At 35.9% G+C, this 18623-nt stretch overlaps 1 protein-coding gene across 1 annotated transcript in view; it reads left to right on the top strand.

The window, feature by feature from the left end:
* The window catches only part of PIK3C2G (phosphatidylinositol-4-phosphate 3-kinase, catalytic subunit type 2 gamma), a 276367-nt gene that overhangs the window by 212984 nt on the left and 44760 nt on the right, over positions 1-18623 (top strand). The window contains exons 27-29 of the mRNA XM_014540168.1: positions 10695-10884; positions 11367-11488; positions 15582-15690. Of these exons, the coding sequence (XP_014395654.1) occupies positions 10695-10884; positions 11367-11488; positions 15582-15690 (421 nt within the window). The remainder of the gene's footprint in view (positions 1-10694; positions 10885-11366; positions 11489-15581; positions 15691-18623) is intronic.

Genomic DNA, 18623 nt, shown 5'->3' with positions numbered 1-18623 from the left:
GGGGAACCTGGCTTCCTCCGTCACTGGAGCAAGCAAGCCTCCCTGTTCGCATCAGCTGCCTGGCTGCCGGCCGCCATCTTGGTTGGCAGTTAATTTGCATATCTCCCTGATTAGCCAATGGGAAGGGTAGCGGAGGTACGCTAATTACCATGTTTCTCTTTTATTAGATAGGATATCTACACTAATAAAAGACAAAGATGCTAATTGACTGTACCTTCACTACACCCATGAGCCAATCAGAAGAGCATACAAATTAACCCAACAAAGATGGCCGTTAAATTTGCATACTGCAGGCGGGATGGGGCAGCGCAATCTGCTGCCTGCCTGCCGTCATTCGAGCCTCCTGTGTGCGACCCGGGGCGGTGGGGCGGGGCAGCACGCGAATAGGCCTGCCATCTGCCACCCGGGGAGCGGTCCTAAGCCAGCAGGTGGTTATCTCCTGAGGGGTCCCAGACTGTGAAAGGGCACGGGTCGGGCTGAGGGACAACCCCCGCTGCCGCCAGTGCACATATAGTTAATAATTAACACTATAATATATATTATATATATTTTATACATATATATATCACATAGACATAGACAACAGTGTGGTGGTAGCTAATAGCCAGAGGGAAAGGGGGTTTGGGAGTATGTGGAGCTGGGCAATGTTGGGGGGGGGCAAAAGGGAAGGAAAGAGACTTTGCTTGGGGCAATGGGCTCACAATGCAGTGTGCATATGATGTTTTATTGAGTTCTACACTTGAAATGTATATGTTCTGTGAACCAATGTCACCCCCAATAAATTCAATTTTTAAAAAATTTAAAAACAATAATGGGGGCTTTAAATGACAAGATATAAATAAATGTTAAAAACTATGTACAGGTATTTACTTTTCTATGTAAATAATACTATTTTAAGCTTCATTCTCTGACAGCACATAGATTTCTAAATTTATGGAGAAACTTGAAGTGTAGACATCAGTGCACATAATTTACTGAAAAATAAACAAAGTTCTGTAATGTATCCAGCATTGGTCCTGGTGCTTTAAGGCGTGTCATTAACTCTGCCTCCTTTTGAGAGCCCCTGTATATTTAAACTCCTCTCCTTTGTGTTCTGATAGGCTAAACGTGTTTTATGTCCCTGTTTATTCTGATATCACTACTCAGAAGATCAAAATAAGACAAGAAAACACACCCTCCCCCTACCACCAAGCTCACAGATCTGGGTCTTGAATGAGGACTAAGCCATCTGAGACAATATGTGTGGCTACCTGGAGTGTCAGTTCAGGCTGCAGTATTACCACTAAGAGGCTGCCATCCTTGACCCTGTTTTGAGACTTGAAAGAAAGAAGGTTTTTCCTGCCTCTCCAAGGGTGTACTCTACTTATGAAAAATACAGGATCCTCCCTCACTCCTGGATATTCACATTCTGGGTTAAGAGCTGATTATAAGAGTTTCAAAGGATGCTGTACTCTGTGTGGCATTAGGAACTGTATCACAGCTCTGGCCGGTGTGGCTTAGTTTAGTTGGGCATTATCCTGTGCACCAAAAGGTTGCAGGTTCGATTCTGTCAGAGTACATGCCCAAGAGAAAGAACATGCCCAAGTTTTGGGCTTGATCCCCACAGGGGCATGTAGGAGGCAGCCAATTGATCTGATTGATGTCTCTCTCTCTCTCTCTCTCTCTCTCTCTCTCTCTCTCTCTCTCTCTCCTTCCCTCCCTCCCTCCCTCCTTCCCTCTTCTTCCTCTCTCTCTAAAAAAAATCAATAAAAATTAAAAAATAACTGTATCACAATTAGTGGCATTTAGAAAAAAAATTAATATAAAATTGTTTTCCTGGCCACAAAGGTTTTTTACATCATTGCCAACTCTTCTATTTGGTTCTCTTGCTTTTTTCTACTCCCCTTTCAGCTGGATGCTATTGATTAGAACCAAGAAATTCTCATGACTCAGTCCCTGCAAATTGATACTCTCATGTAATATCTCTGCTGGGCCCAGTGCTAGGCAACAAAGGCAACCATCCATTAAAATGATGTCCAAATGGGGTATTTCAGAATTTTCAATCATCTCAAACCTCGGGTTAGTTGTCCTTAGAAACAGATAACCTATTTCACAGCCCATACTGGGATCATTAAGCATAAGCTTCTCTGCCTACCTCCCCTCCCACATACAGATCATGCTTTTCACATCATCCATTTCCTCCTCCAAAAATGTGAGGGAAAATTTGCATGTTTTCCCAGTATTCCATTTGGCCTGCCAAATGGAATACTGGGAAAATTATGAGAGCCCCTGTATATTTAAACTCTTCTCCTTTGTGTTCTGATAGCCTAACCGTGTTTTATGTTTTGTGGTTTAGTAAGTATAATAGCTTTTGTTCTTCAGCTGAAATTGAAAGTAATCTGAAGCAAAACAAAACTCCAATCCTCAAAAAATAAATAGCTTGCATTAGTGAGGTGTTTTGGTAGCAAGAACCAGGGATTTATCTGGTATCCCTGGGAAAAGGGATATATATGGATTCAAACTGTAACCTAATAAACACCAGAAACCAGTAGGGTCTGGCTAGTATCTAATGGAAAAAAAGATCTTTCACTCTGCTTATCTCTGCTTATCATAGACTAACTCTCTTTGTCCATTGGCCAACATTCTCTAGTTTAAATTCAAGAAAGAGGGACAATGTCATTGACTTAACTAGTTACTTTTGTCCCTATTGGACAAGGTTCTTCATGAAAAGCTATCATGGATTCTCTTTCTTATTCATACTCCTATCAGGGGCCATTCCTTCACACACAAAGAAAACCCCAACAACCAAGAGCTTCTTCTCTGAACTTTGAGCTTTAGAGAGAATAGCCTTCATTATAAGGGGCCACTGGGCAGAGCAGGCACAGTGACTGTTCCAACAGGTACAACTGTGAAGCCGTTGGAAATGTCAGTGACAATCAGAGCGAGTGTCCCCAGTCTCCACATCACAAACAAAGGAGCCAGAGCTAGGATATGCAGACAGAATGCCAGAAATCCCCAGTGTTCCCTCATTCCTCCTTATGTATTCGGCATGGATACAGAGTGAGACAAGACTATGCTCCAATGTCTCAAAACATAGTTCACTGCCTTCTTATCTGGTTTCTCTTCAAAACTGAGAGAGTATGGGACCGAGATGCAATTCCCAAGATTCTTTTATCATTAAATGTTCTTAATGCTTTTTTAGTACTTTGCAAATTGTCATCTCATGGGTTATTGTATTTCCACAAATAAAGGTCAAAATTTTCCTTTGCCGTATCTTAACGATTGATACCTATAGAAATAAAGGCTCACAAGAAAAAAAAAAAAGAAAATCAAAAGCAGAACCTAGCAGAATTAGCCATCATGTTGTCCAACTTTCCCCAAATTAGAAAAGAAGACTCAAAGAAAAATGCAAAGTGAAATTTCTCCTTTCATTGAGAAAGTCTCCCATTTTTTAAATGTAATTATAAAAACTAATCTGAACTAAACTGACTTGATAAAGTAATTTTTGCAGGTATAACAGCTTTTATAGGCCTGTACTTCCTAAATTGTGTGGACCAGTCACAATCACTACAACGTTTGAAAACTTCGTTGCTATTCTAAATTTCTGCAATAAGAGAATCTCTATTTTTGAATTCTGTAAGTTACACTGAGAATTTGCCTAACTATCAAGTCAGGATACACCTTAGCTGCAAAATATATATATTTTGAACTCTTTGGAAGACTATCAGTCTAAGGTTAAAAGCATTTGAAAAGTTTAATGTACCCATCAAGAGTACCAGAAATCATCAGTTTAAGAGATAAATAGTCCAAATAGTACTGTTTCACAGCAGCTGTTAGCCCCCAACAGCTACGTGCATCACTCAGTCCTCACTGCTATGCCTGGTCCTGTTCAGTGCGCCAAAGTGCTATATCCCAATTTAACATGCAATGAGACTACAATAATTTACTATTTTAAAATACATTTTTATATGTTGAAGGTTTTAATTAGCTTAATTATAGCACCATTTACTAGTATTGATTTTTCTATATTATTGCATGTTAAGATTTTTTTCTTGCTTTGCATACAATTTTATTTTAATATCACCCATAAAATAAACTGGCTTTGGGAGGGGAGGATAGTAACTTGGAATGTCACATTGCTGACACATTACTTATGCATAATAAGACCAGTCCATCAGCCTTTGCTTAGTTCATTTATTCCAGTTGCTTTGATTTGGCCACGTTTTATAAGGAATCTCCGTAAGAAATAGTTAGGAATTACTTATTCATAGTCAAGGCCATGGAGCCTGGAACTCTTTTTTTATTTAATGTCTTTATTGATTAAGGTATTACATATGTGTCCTTATCCCCCCATTGCCCCCCACCCCCCCATGGTTAGGCCTATATGCTTGCATATAAGTCCTTTGGTTGATCTCTCCTTCTTACCCCCTCCCTCCCCTACCTTCCCTCTGAGGGTTTGACCGTCTGATCGATGCTTCTCTGTCTCTGGATCTGTTTTTGTTCATCAGTTTATGTTGTTCATTATATTCCATAAATGAGTGAGATCATGTGATATTTATCTTTCTCTGACTGGCTTATTTCACTTAGCTAAGATTTGGAGCCTGGAACTCTTGTTTGTCAGCAGAGTTAGGCACCTGTGATGACATTTACATGAGATTTGCTGACCTCTAGATGAATTCTGAAGAGTTAAAACGTAACTGGGAAAACAAGAAAGATTGTGTGTTTTTTGAAGGCAAGTGCTAACTATGAAACAAGAGGAAAGAAAAAAAAAGGAAAGAAAGAAAAATAATTCTAAAGTTGCTTCTTCTTAATCCCTATCTAATATCTCTTTTGTAGGATTTCAGGAGAGTTTACCTCATTTCAGTTTTCACAGAACCATAATTTGTACATTTGTTTTCCCTCTATCCCTCTACATGTAGTTTGCTATCTTTGGGGTTCTCACATCTTTATTTCTTTACTTAACTGGTAGTAACATTTCTGAAATAATATTTGCATATTATTATTCTATTTCCAATGCTTTTCCTATGTTACTTCATTTGATCCTATCAACAATCCTGGTGGATGCCATGGTTTAGTCATCAATGATGTTTTATAGGTGAAACAATTGATTCTCCTGAAGGCTAAATGAGTTTCTTGATATCACAAGCAGAACTAATAAGTGAGCTCAGAGGGAACAAAATTGATTTCTTGCATAATGGATGTTCCTCCCTGGACCCAGCTAACTCAGACAGAAAAAAGAAAAATCCTGCATATGTAACTCTGAATGCTCTGGTAATCTCAGATAAATATAAATGTTCATTAACTTTAGTGTCCTTAGACTAGTTGAAGGAATGCAGTAAGAAAATGTCTAAGTGCTTGTAGCTATGTTTCTTAAATTAGGGCTCCCTGCCATCAAAGCACAAGGATTAACATGAGATATCATGTTTTAGTATTTATTTTCTTTTAACCTTTTTGTTTTAACCTTTTAACCTTTCACTAGAATATCAAATTTTGTGTTCCCATATGTGTACATACACATTACATATGCAACCAAAATGATTAATTGCTTTCTTTTCCATGATAATCTTGAATTTTTAAAAATAAAAGTGCATATAGAAGAACATTTTTTAAAATTATGTACCCAGAATGCGTCAGAATTGATCATTCATTGAGTTCATTGTGGAATGGTAGTTTTTTTGGTTAAAAAATATGGGTTTGACTACTTATTGGTCCAGAAGGTGAAGAAGAAACTTTCCTCTACTCTCAAGGTTCTTCTGGCTGGTCTAATAATCAAATAAGCATGATGGATTGACAAGAGAAAATAACTAAATTTAATCACATGCATGAGAGAGTCAGAGACAGAAAGGGAAATTGAGGTACATGTGGCATCTGAGCTAAGGATGAGGTAATGCACCTTGAGGCAGAAGGTAATTGCTGGAAGAGCACATGTTCAGTACTTATTAGTTTACCCTCCAATATAAATAGGTTAAAAAGTCATTTCTGGTTTTAACTCTTATCATGTGCCAGGCTCCTAATTTAAATGATCCTACTTAAGAGGGGACCAGAAGTTACTCTTGAGCCCACAGAGTCTTAGTTGCCTTCAATTCACAATCATCTGTGTAACACTGGGGCACATCTTCAGGTGGCTCCTTCTGACCCCTACAATAAATTTGTAACAAAATAGGAATTACCTTTAAAAAAAAAAATATATATATATTGATTTCAGAGCAGGAGAGAGAGAGAGAGAGAGAGAGAGAGAGAGAGAAACATCAATGATGAGAGAGAATCATGGATCAGCTACCTCCTGCACACCCTACCCAGGCATGTGCCCTGACTGGGAATCTAACTGTGACCTCCTGGTCAATGCTCAACCACTGACCCACACAGGCCAGGCAAATAGGAATTATCTTGACTGCATACTTTTAGGCTTAAGTGGGAGAAAGTACTGTTCTAACATTTTATAGATTATAAATACAACATTAAACTATGAATTTTCTTCATTAAATAAAAGAAATTGTGATGAAGCTTTTTAATTCATTGTTACCTCTGAATAACTAACAGAGCCAGATACTTAGTCAGTAATTCCCAAAAAAGAAAAAAAAAAGTAATGTGTTTATCACACATGACAAAATCCCTGCAATGAAAATGAAGTTTGAGAATTAGATGAAAAAAATTTTTTGCTCATGGGGAATGAGTCACTTCCATTTATATATGAAAGCAATATTACCATACATAGGAATATTCTTATGCAAATTTCTTCACAAAAAAAATCTTTTGAGCAATATTTCCCTGAAACTATTACAGAGATTGACCAGTAAAACAGGTATTCCATCAAACTGCCTGAGAACCTTCACTCAATCGCCATTCAACAACCATTAAGGGCATTTTTTCTCAATGGTTATTCTGACTGATTCAGGAAGCAGTGAAAAACTTTTGGCATTTCTAGTCACATATTAACAGAAATGTGAATTCAAAAATATTATAATATTTCATCTACAAAAAAATGAAATCTGCCTAGATGCTGAACTAGATATGGAAGATCAAAGCTGCAGGATTCAACTCAGTTTTCTGAATTGAGGGATAATTATTGAACTACACTGAGACTGATCAAATCCATTACCCATTGACACTCACATAGCTAAGGAAACCTGCTACTAGCAGGTGCTTCTAATGGTAAATTTAAGATATTTATATCATATAAAAAGGTGCATATGTTATGAATCCGATAAACATGAGTTGGAATTTTTGGTTACTACTTCCTGGATTATGTCACCTTTGGTATGCATTTCACCTCTCTTGGTCTTTCTTATCTGTTATTAAAATAATTACACTTTCCTCTAAGAATGAAAGATTAACATAAGGCATTGTGTTCAGCCCTGCCAATGGATATACACTCCCTCGGGGCAGAAATCTGAATTCTTTTCTTCACATCTATGCCCCAGCACAGAACATAGTGCCTAGCAGGGAGTTAGAAGCATTTCTTAAGCCTGCCTAGAGCTTTCCCCTAGGAATTTAAGAATTGGATCCCTCCAGCTGCTGCTTTGGATCTGCAATACATGGATAATCCTGTTGATGCTGCAGTTAAACAAAATAAACCAAAAAGCTATCACCTCACAGAGGCCTAAAACCTACTGCTCTCAGGGCACTGGTACCAACTTGAGTCATGTGTAATAGAACTGTTTGATTTGACCTATTAATCTGCCACCTGAGAGATGGGAGATGGATTTAGGTGAGAGTCTGTTCTAAAACTCTATAGGCTTATCATAAAGGTTTATCCTTCACCTCCATTCTTCCTATGTCTTAACTGTTGGGCAGTGTGTGAATACGGCATGAACATAGTTGAGATTTTGTGAGGGTGAATACACCAGAACTTAAGATTTCTGGTTCATAGGCCTATCTTCATAAGAAAGGAGCACATGCTATCACCTGAGAGCTTTTCACCCTAACACATAAAATATATATATGTTCAGTAAGTATTTGTTGAATGAATGAATGAATGAATGAATGAAAGGTAGAGTCTCCATAAGTCATGATTAATAGTATACTTCTACTTTATTATCTTCATGTCTTTTCCAATAAAGAAAAAAACAAATGTTATATACTGTACTATATTTCCATAAATTCAAAGAACATTTTTAGAAACAATGAACACTGTGGAAATGAATAATGATCAGAGTCATATTTTAACTTCCTTAGCAAATTTTGACCTCGATTGATGATAATGGAAAAATTTGGAATTTACTCAAAAAGTCTGATACTAGAACAAGATAAATGGCCTTGAAGTTTTATAAAAGTGAGGGGACAATTATTAAACAATAGTGAACTACACTGCTAACATTGAGGACATGGCAGATTAGTTGTAAAACAGGTATTGCAACTTTGATAGAAGCCTACCCAGAAAAGTAGTGCTTGACTACAGGTAACATCCATTTCTCTTAGAAAATCTTAGCAAATATAAAATATAAAGAAACTTAGATAGACATCATACTTTTAAAAGTGAAAAATTGTAGGCATTCCCATTAATGTCAGGAAAAAAAATAATGCCTTCTATATTGGTAGTAAAGTTCTATATTTAGGCTTTGTTATATTGTTATTTTCCATTTGAATAACACAACAAATATAGCAATTCCAAAGAATTAACAAACAAAAAAAATGGGATAACAAGAGTTCAGTGAAATAAGTGGTTATAAGGTAAACATTCAAGACTCAGTAGTGAAAATAGAAAATTAAAGGAAAAACATTATATGATCATCTCAATAGATTCAGAAAAATGCAATTAATAAAATTTAGAATCACTCATTTTGAAAAGCTCTCTAGAAATAGAAAGGAATGTCCATAACCTACAACTAAAAACTTACAAAAAACATTATATTTAATGGTACAACATTGAAAATGTTTCCTTCATAATCAGGAACAAACTTTGCTGCCACAACTTCTATTTACCATTGAACTAGATGTTTTAGCAGTACAAAGGGTGACAAAAAACCTCCTTCATTACTTGCAGATTACATGACTGCATTCATTCAAATTTCAAAAGAATAAAAAGATATATTGTTAGAATTAATGAGTTAAAATTTTACTCATAGTATCAAATATTAGTTCAAATAAAATTTTAAAATTTAAGAAATCTTCTGAAAAATCAAAAGACAAAATTACATATTGAAAGACAGTGCATATTCAGAAAAATTACCTATAATAACCAAACTAAAACATATCTTAGAAAAACTACTGGACTTCAAAGAAAAAGAAACCTTTTTAAGCCTCTAGGCAAAAAGAGGGAGTTCTTTATAAGGGAAAAAAGCTCAGCATGTCATCAGAGTTTTGGATAGCAATTCTTTATTCCAGAAGAAAATAGAATAATATTTTGATGACACTCAAAACAATAAAGTGTAAGCCAAAAATGTTGTATTTAGCCAAATTGATTTTCAAGTATAAAGGACCAGAGACAAATGATTATCAACACCCAAAACTAGGAAACTTGTAACCTTGGGCATTCCTGAAGGATTTATGAGAATTAGCTTCAGATAGTCAAGATGACTGAGAGATATGGACATAAGGACTGGTAGAGAGTTTAAGATTTAATGCTATTTAGAAGAGAGACTGCATAATATGTATAGTAGAAATACTACTGTATGATGTAAATACAATAGAGCTAAAAAAAAATGAAAGTGGAATAGGAAGCACATATGAAATGTAGAATAAGAAAAAAAAGAAAAGTAGAATGATCATACTGTTTGTTTTATAGTATTACCTGGAATAATCAGGACAACACTTTAAATTAGATACTGGAGAGGGGTACAAAGGAGATAAAGGATATTACATAAAGATATTTGTTATACCATTAGAATGCAGTTGCAAAGTTTCTGAAATTAAAACAACAACACAATTAACATTAAGAAGCAGAAACAGCCCTAGCTGGCTTGGCTCAGTGGATAGAGCATCAGCCTGCGGACCGATGGGTCCCAGGTTCGATTCTGGCCAAGGGCACATGCCTGGGTTGCGGGCTCGATCCCCAGTAGGGGGTGTGCAGGAGGCAGCCGGTCAATGATTCTCTCTCATCATTGATGTTTCTATCTCTCTCTCCTTCTCTCTTCCTCTTTGAAATCAATAAAGAAATATATTTTAAAAAAAGAAGCAGAAACATTCCAAAACAAACCAAAAAGACCAGAGAATGAAAAACATTTCATATAAAATACTTGTATATTAGGTATAGTATAATAGTATGCAACTTTTTGTAAAATGGTTGAAAAAATTCACAAATACATACAAAATTAAAATGATACAAGTTAAACTGTAATTTTTAAATTTTTTTAAATATAAGGGGAAAGAAGGAAAAACAGAGAGAGTGCAGGATAGATGCTGGCTTCTTGCAATATATATTTTTTGTAGATTTAACTTCTGGAGCTATGTAAATATTTTAAATAATTCTAAAGTAAAATTAAATTTTAAATTATCATCTTTAAAATAGAAAAAAATCTAAAATAAGTCTAAATACAAGTTTATAATCACAGTTTTATATTTCACTATGAGAGTTTATTTTATATCTGCTAACAACTCAAAATGTGAACTTGAAGTTTACCAAAAAAAAATAAGGTTTAATAGGTGGGCTCCAAATACAAATTGTTGGTTCTTGACTTTTTCCTCCACATCTAACAAACACAAGGAAACAAATCGTAAGTGAAATGAGTCCATTCAAGGGACTGTAACCCATTATCTTTTCTTTTTTATTTCTCTAGGAAAATAAAGGAAAGTCTGGAGTGCTTCCCTGTTAAGTTGAATAACTTGATCCACACGCTGGCACAAATGACAGCCATAAGCCCTGCCAAGTGTACTTCACAGAACTTTCCCCGGGAATCCTGTTTGCCGAGTGCAACCAGGTCAATTCAAAGAGCGGCAATTTTAAGGTTCAGCAACAGGACTAGTCCTGTAAGTCTCAAGTCTGTCATCTTGACTTAAATATCATTTTCCTTCACCTCAGACTCCCCTTCACTATGCTACACATCCTTCCTTAAACCACAATTTTTGCTTTTACTATGCAAATGAAAAATCAGTTTCATTTTGAGCAGAAGTGCCACTAAAGAGGATGTTCTAAGGACACATCATAACAACCAGAGCTATTAGAAGAGAACCATCAAAGAGAACAGATCCTGCCCATGGTAGAATATGAAACAAGAGCTGATTGAAGTGCCTGCAAGAAGAGCAGAAATTGGGTGTCTGTTCCCAGCACATTAGATTATTATTATACACTGTGTTTATATGTAATTTTGCCATTACAAATTGCATCTCTCAACTTTTGTGATGATTTTTTATGCACAAAGATTCCTGCTTTGTTTAGTGACATGCAGTCAGATTTAGAAGGTATCACAGGTTGATATTGCTGTCTTTTGATTTTTGTCTATTTTTTGCAGCTGTATCTAATCCAGGTGACACACAGTAACAACGAGACAAGCCTGACAGAAAAATCGTTTGAACAGTTTTCAAAACTTCACAGCCAACTTCAGAAGCAGTTTGCATCACTGGCTCTCCCAGAGTAAGGCACTGTCCTCCACAGTGTGTGCCTTCAGTACTCGTCCTTGAACATACGGGAAAATGATGGTTATGGGAGTTCCTATTTGTAAGCAACACAGCAGCAAAGTCTGTATTGCTCTCAGAGTCAAAAAAGTGTCTCATAAAACAGAACAAGGTTTTCAATTTTCTGTCTGCTTCCAGCCATTGATTTTGTAGACAGAAAAATTGAGAACTAATTACCTTTTTTATCAGTTATTAAGAAAATTGTGGTTTTTTTTAAAATTTTATCTTCTGGGGTTTTTTTCCTAATTACCTTTTTTATCAGTTATTAAGAAAATTGTGGGTTTTTTTTTAATTTTATCTTCTGGGGTTTTTCTTTAAAATTAAAATTAAAATTAAAAATTTAGAACTAAATTGGTCTACTCTTACAATAAGTAACTGCAATATATAGCTCTGATATATTTACTTGCTGTTTCAGAAGAAATTAAAATTTTAATATAGTAAAATCTTTCATAGAAAATTTAATATAGTAAATTTTAATATCATAGAATTTATTAAAATCAACTCACTTTGTTATCATTGTTGGCTTCGATTTGTACTATCTAAATTTAATTTGTTGCGATGTTCATTTTGATGCAACTGTGAAAACTATTGCTTCCATTCATGTTTTATTGGAAAAAACATTAAATGTAAGCCAACTAAAAATATAATGAAAATAACTTTTGTCCCAAAAAACTTTCTAAAATTTAACATAACTAGCCAAACTTAGGTCATAGACTTCAGTGTACAACAAAAGTGTATCTTGACTTTTAAAAGGTGAACTTCCAGAAAGTATGATATTGGCACTTAGGTAAACCAAATGCAATTTCATCTAGACTCGAATTTTTAACTAAATGGTCCTTTAACAACGTGAATGGTCTTACCTGCCCTGACATACTTTGTGCATATGTATTTTTAGTAGGCTTTCAAGGTTGAATCCATTTTCAAAATATAAAGGTAAGCAGAGATACCAGTGGATGGACAGATAGTGTGCACTATTGACAACTGAGTAGTTCACTGTTGGGGTCCTGCCCCAGCAGGTCCAGGGGTTCCCAAAGGTGTGGACGGAGTCGGCAAAGAAGGAATGACACGGAGACAGCGTTCAGTTGATCAGCAGCCTAGCCAGGTTCTCCAGCCAGGTTCTAGCCAGGTTCTCCAGCCAGGTTCTAGCCAGGTTCTCCAGCCAGGTTCTAGCCAGGTTCTCCAGCCAGGTTCTAGCCAGGTTCTCCAGCCAGGTTCTAGCCAGGTTCTCCAGCCAGGTTCTAGCCAGGTTCTCCAGCCAGGTTCTCTATTTATTGTCCTGTTACATCTGTATTTATACCATTTGATTTTAATCCTATCCATTCTATTCCAAAGGCTAGGGCATTTGTTATCTCCATTCCAAGGTCCCTACTCTATTGTTCTGTTATGCTACAAGGAAGTAACTGAAGGAAATTATCCTAAGTAAAGATTATGTAGCTTAAGCATGATTGTTTGTAGTTAAGGTGATTAAATTCCCGCCTGGCACTTAGTTAAGGGGTTTTACTGATTTATTCCCTTCCTTAGTCCTGTTAATCCCTAACTCCAGGGAAAAATCTCCACCTGGGGAAACAACCTTTCTCTGAGAGGTGACCTGGGTTAAAACACATAGTGCTAAGAAGGGGAGCAAACATATTAAGAACAGTATGCCATATACGCCAGGTCCTTTGAAAAATATGCTGTGCAGATGGTTCTTCCCTGCAGCGACTGTGTCAAGCAGCAACGATGGACCAGCTTCTGGCAGTTCACATACTTGTAGATGTCACAAAAATTTTGAAATACAGATCCTTTAAATATCAGGAAGTCAACAAAATTAGAGTTAGAGCACATTCAAGAGACTGGGAGGAAAGGAATGTGGCTGTGGAAACTTTTCAAAGTAACATCAGCTTTAAGAATTACCCCCCCCTCCCAAAAATAATCTAATAAAATAACTGAGAAAGAAGAGATGCTGGCAAAATTTCTGATTGGCTGCACATATTAAATTCAACATCACTAGCTGCCATCATACCCTACTAAAAAATGATAAGTTAATTCATGTTGAAGAGCTTTCCTTTTTGGTCTCAAAAACTTCTCTGTCCTACTTTTGTATCTTTCCAATACATATTAGCATAACTTGTAAAACCTTAAAAGTGGTAATAATCTCTTTATATGAGCCTCTTTTCAATTTTCAGCTTTAGTTAGGATTTGGCTTTGCTCAATAACTACTGCCTGACAATGGTACTTAAACTGATGTTGAAACTATTCAAGCACTGTGTGGAGGGGAGGGAGATTTAGTCCTATGTGCCCTGAACTATATCTGTATGCTAACAGTCCCAAAGGAGCTAAGGGTTACAGCAATGCATGTAAATTAAGGATGAGGGCAAGATGTCCTCTGACTTCTAAATTCACTCAGAGAAACCGCATGAGAATGAAGTAAACCTGATCTGGAAAGTATAATGAGAAATTTAGAATTGTGAGGAATAAAATTCAAATCGCTCACAGCATGCAATGGGGATCTTCACATTGGGCTATGTGTACCTCTGGGCTCCTTCTAAGAGTACAAGGGCTTGGAAATCTTTCTCAAAAGTAAACGGTCTTCTTTAAAATTAATCTGCTGGAGAAGGGCTGATTCCCTCTCCCTCTTCTGCCTTCACCAATCATCCAAAATCTTATTTGGGTACATTATCCTGGGCAGTAAAATAAATCTCTGGGATTAAATACAGAGCAAATCAAAATACTGGTGTTGGTAGTGAGAAAATAAATTATCCTAATAACCAGGTATCCAATCTGTTTGCAAGTGAAGAGTTTTCTGATCTTTGGTCTGAACAAAATTAAGGGAGGAAATTAGGTCACTGTCAGATAAAAGATCATAAAAAATAGTTTTAAGAACTGAATTATATGTTATATTTAGCATATAACTGAAAAGTATCTCAAGTGTATATTACTATAGCTGAATTCCTCAATTCTCATGTACTTCTTTGTACACAGATTTTTTTTAGTACATATATCTATCAAAACATCAACAAAGGCATAGAATTGATGTTGAACTCCATTTTATTCTAGCAATAAGGAAAATTTGTCCTCAGATATACAAATTATTATTTAAAACCAACCCAATATATCTATCAAATGCATATCTATATCTTGGTTACTTGTGTATGGCACTATTTTTCATAACAAATCAGGACAAACATGTTTAATACTTTAAGCTTTCAAACTGCAAGTGACCTTTAAGAAATAGGAAAATTACTTAAATACACAAACATGTTGTTTTGGGCTTCCCTGACATTTCCAACAGGAGGCAGTGGATGGGATGGCCTGAAGTTGTCACATACTTCTGTGTGTTTGCTGACAGTGCTTCACTATCCTCCAGTCTCCTTTCCCCAGGAAAAGGTCATATCAAAGTAGAATTAAGAAGGAGGCAGAGCAAGACTGCAATTGGAGGAAGCTGCTAGATAGTTCCTAAAATGATTATATTTAATCCTCAAAATTCATTGCCAAATGCTAACCATTAACAGCTCATCCCATCCAATAGTTGGGCTTGATCCTATCTAACCCATGGAGGTAAATCATCAGATAGTAGGGAGGAAATTCTGCAAGTCAGACTCCTGGGGAAAGTGATACTTTGTTCCAAAAGGCTCAGACCAGATGGAAGCATATGTCACTTGCTAAGAGTTTAATTTAGTTCCTGTAGCACTGTCTCCAGTGAACCCAGAAGAAACATTGCAATCTGACCTTCTTGAAAAATTATGAATCATTAGCTTTAGAAAACATTTATTAAGCCCCCACATGTGTTTAAGGGACAAAATGTGTGGTCTACCATAAATACAGTCAGAAGGAACAGATATATTAGTTTAGTATGCTAAATTAAATTAGTATTAATATTAGTGACAATTAAAATACCACAAGCGACCACAGCCATGTTAATGAAACTCTGTGTCAATCATGTGATTTACAGAAAAATATTTTCATTGGCCATAATCCCATCTGATGTAGCTATAGTTTCACAAACAATCCTAAAATGAAGAGGCCAATTTTCGAACTAATGAATGTACAATTTTTTTTTTCTTTTAAAACAGGTTCCCTCATTGGTGGCATTTACCTTTTACAGATTCAGATCATAAAAGATTCAGAGATCTAAATCACTACATGGAACAGATATTAACAGGATCATATGAGATTTCGAACGTATGTTACAATTTAATTTTATACTTTTGCATAAAATATCAACTATTCCTGGAAATATTTTATTATGCATTATGATAATATTCTGTTAGTCCTTCAACAAACATGCATGTCTTATATGTGGAAAATCTCTGAAACAGTAAACTGTGGAACAGCAAAAAAGGTATAGCACGTTGGCCTCAAATAACTTGAAGTAATATGTGATGAGTGAACTATCAGTGCTGCTAGGTGCCCTAGCACTCTAGAGAATTAAGAATTACTTATTTTCTCTTCTTTACTTTTTATTGAATTTATTGGGGGTAACAATGGTCAATAAAATTATACAGGTTTCAACTGTACAATTCTATAATGCATCATCTGCACATTGCACTGTGAGCTCACCATCCAAAGTCTAGTCTTCTCCTCTCACCGTTCGTCCCCCCTTCACCCTCTCCTACCTCCCCCCACCTCTCTTTCCCTCTGCTAATCACCACACTGTTGTCTGTCTATGAGGCTTTTTTTTACCACCTTTTTCACCCAGCCTCCCTCCCCCCTCCGCTCTGTCAGAGGTTTCAGGGAGAAGATGAGGTTTCAGGGAGAAGAGAACATCTGAGCAATGCCTTTAACAGCAGATAGTATTTAAAAGAGCTGACTTAGGTGCCAGAATGGTGTGGCTCAGTGGTTGAGCATGGACCTATGAACGAGGAGGTCACGGTTACATTCCCAGTCAGGGGGTCAGGGCGCATGCCTGGGTTGCGGGCTCAATCTATTTAAAATATAAAAATAAATAAATAAAAGAGTTGGCATAGAGAAGTGTTTTCCTAGGAAATAAGAGATAGGAAAGGTCATGAGTGAGGGGGGAGAAGAAAGGCATTGTATTAGATTCTATTGCTGCTATGATAAATTACCACAAATTAGGTAGCTTAAAACTACACATATCTTTTTTTTTTCAATTCTTAAGGTCAAAGTCCAAAAAAATGGGTCTTATAGGACTAAACTCATGTTAGAGGACTGGTTCTTTCTGCAGGCACTAGAAAAAAAAATCTATTTCCTTGGCTTTTCAGCTTCCAGAGACTGCCTCATTCCTTGACTTGTACCCTTTCCAGCCACGGCACCTTCTGACCTCTGCTTCTGTCACCACCTCTCCTTTGACTACCTATGGACCTCCTTGTGGTCATCCAGGATAATCTCACCATTTTGATCTGCTTAATTTCATTTTAACTGCAACGTGCCTTTTGCCATGTAAGGTAACATGTTCACAGGTTCTGGAGATTCGAATGTGGGCATCTTTGGAGGGCCATCATTCTCTCACAGGGACATAGGAAAAAGGGCAAGGATACAATTCAGCCGGACCTCAGCATTCTCCCGAGGAAGCTGTGAGAGGAAGGTTAAAACCAATAAGGAGGTCAAAGCCAGGTTGTCAAGACATAAAGCTAAGCCTTAGAGAATAGTGAGGGACTAAAAACAATAAAAAAAAAAAATAGCAATGTCCCTCATGACTCTGGGAGATTCTGGGCCTTCTCATTGGACTGGGACGATCTTCTTGTTATTTTTTTAGCATTCACTTTTTCTATTGAATTACTTGATATTATTTTGTTTTATTTATAGTATTTCATTACATATTCTGGATAGACGCCTTACATTAGTTAAATATGTTGCAACAATTTTCTTTCACTCTGTGTCGTGTGCCTTCATTCTCTTTATTATGTTTTCTGGTGAACAGAAACTCTTAATTTTAACTTAGTAAAATGTGTCAGTATTCTTCCTTAGAGTTAAAAGAATATACCGTACCTCTGTGTCATAAGCACAGCTTCCTATATTATTTTCTGGAAGCCTTGTTGTTTTTCTTTCACATTTAAAACTACATCTATCTGAAGTAGACTTTGGTGCATGGTATAAGATACGAATCACCTTATTTTTTCCATGTAGATTTTTAATTGTTCCAGCACTATTGAAAGACTTCCCTTTTCTTACTGTTCTGCAGTGCTATCTTTGTAATGATTTAAATATTTATCTATGTGTCCACTTCAGAGCTGTATATTCTACACCAATGATCTTTGTCTATCCTTGTGCCAACAGTCTTAATTACTGTAGCTTTATAATAAGTCTTGATATCTAGCAAAGTAAGTCCTTCTATTTTATTCTTATTCTTAAGTAGTAAGTATTTTAGCTCTTCCGGAACTTTCACATTTCCATGTACAATTTAAATTATCTTGTTAACTTCATGCAAAAACCAACTGGGATTTTTGTTGAAATTTCATCCTTATAGTTTCCAATCCATTATATTGTACTTATTTACAGCTTTAAAATTGTTTTCTCAATAATAGATTTATTGTTTTGTGCACATATCTTAAAAATATTTTGTTATACCAGATGTCTTACAGTACCTATTAAATATTGTTTCTCTATTTTTCATTAGAATTTAGATACAACTGATTTTGTATGTTGACATTTTATCCAACAACCTTACAAACTTCACCTTTAATTAAAAAAATTTATCTGTATTTTTTTTAATTTTCCACTTACAATCATATTATCTACTAATAACAAAAGTCTTGTTATTTCTTTTCCATATTTATAAAATCCTATTTTTGTTTCTTGCTATTTAGTACTCTCAAGAGCCTCCAATATATATTGAAGAGGTGATGGTGAATATGCTTGTGTTATTCCATCACCTAATATTTAGAAGTATCTAATATTTCCTCATTAAGTATGTGGGTTTTGTAGGTACATTTACTATTTTAAGAAAATTTTATTCCTAGATTGCCAATAATTTTTACAATAAAGGTTGAGTGTATGAAATGTTTTCTCCTGAATCTATTGGGTTGGTCACCAATCAGCCAATACCAATAATTGTTCTCCTTTATTCTGTTAATGTGGTAAATCACATTGATGGATAATCTAATTTTAAACAGAATTGCATCACTAGGATAAACTCCACATGATTGTCATTTATT

This window comes from Myotis brandtii, unplaced genomic scaffold, assembly GCF_000412655.1.
Source record: "Myotis brandtii unplaced genomic scaffold, ASM41265v1 scaffold237, whole genome shotgun sequence".
Taxonomy (NCBI): Eukaryota; Metazoa; Chordata; class Mammalia; order Chiroptera; family Vespertilionidae; genus Myotis; species Myotis brandtii.
Note: the sequence above shows the minus strand (reverse complement) of the source record. Positions and strands in the feature narration are given on the sequence as shown.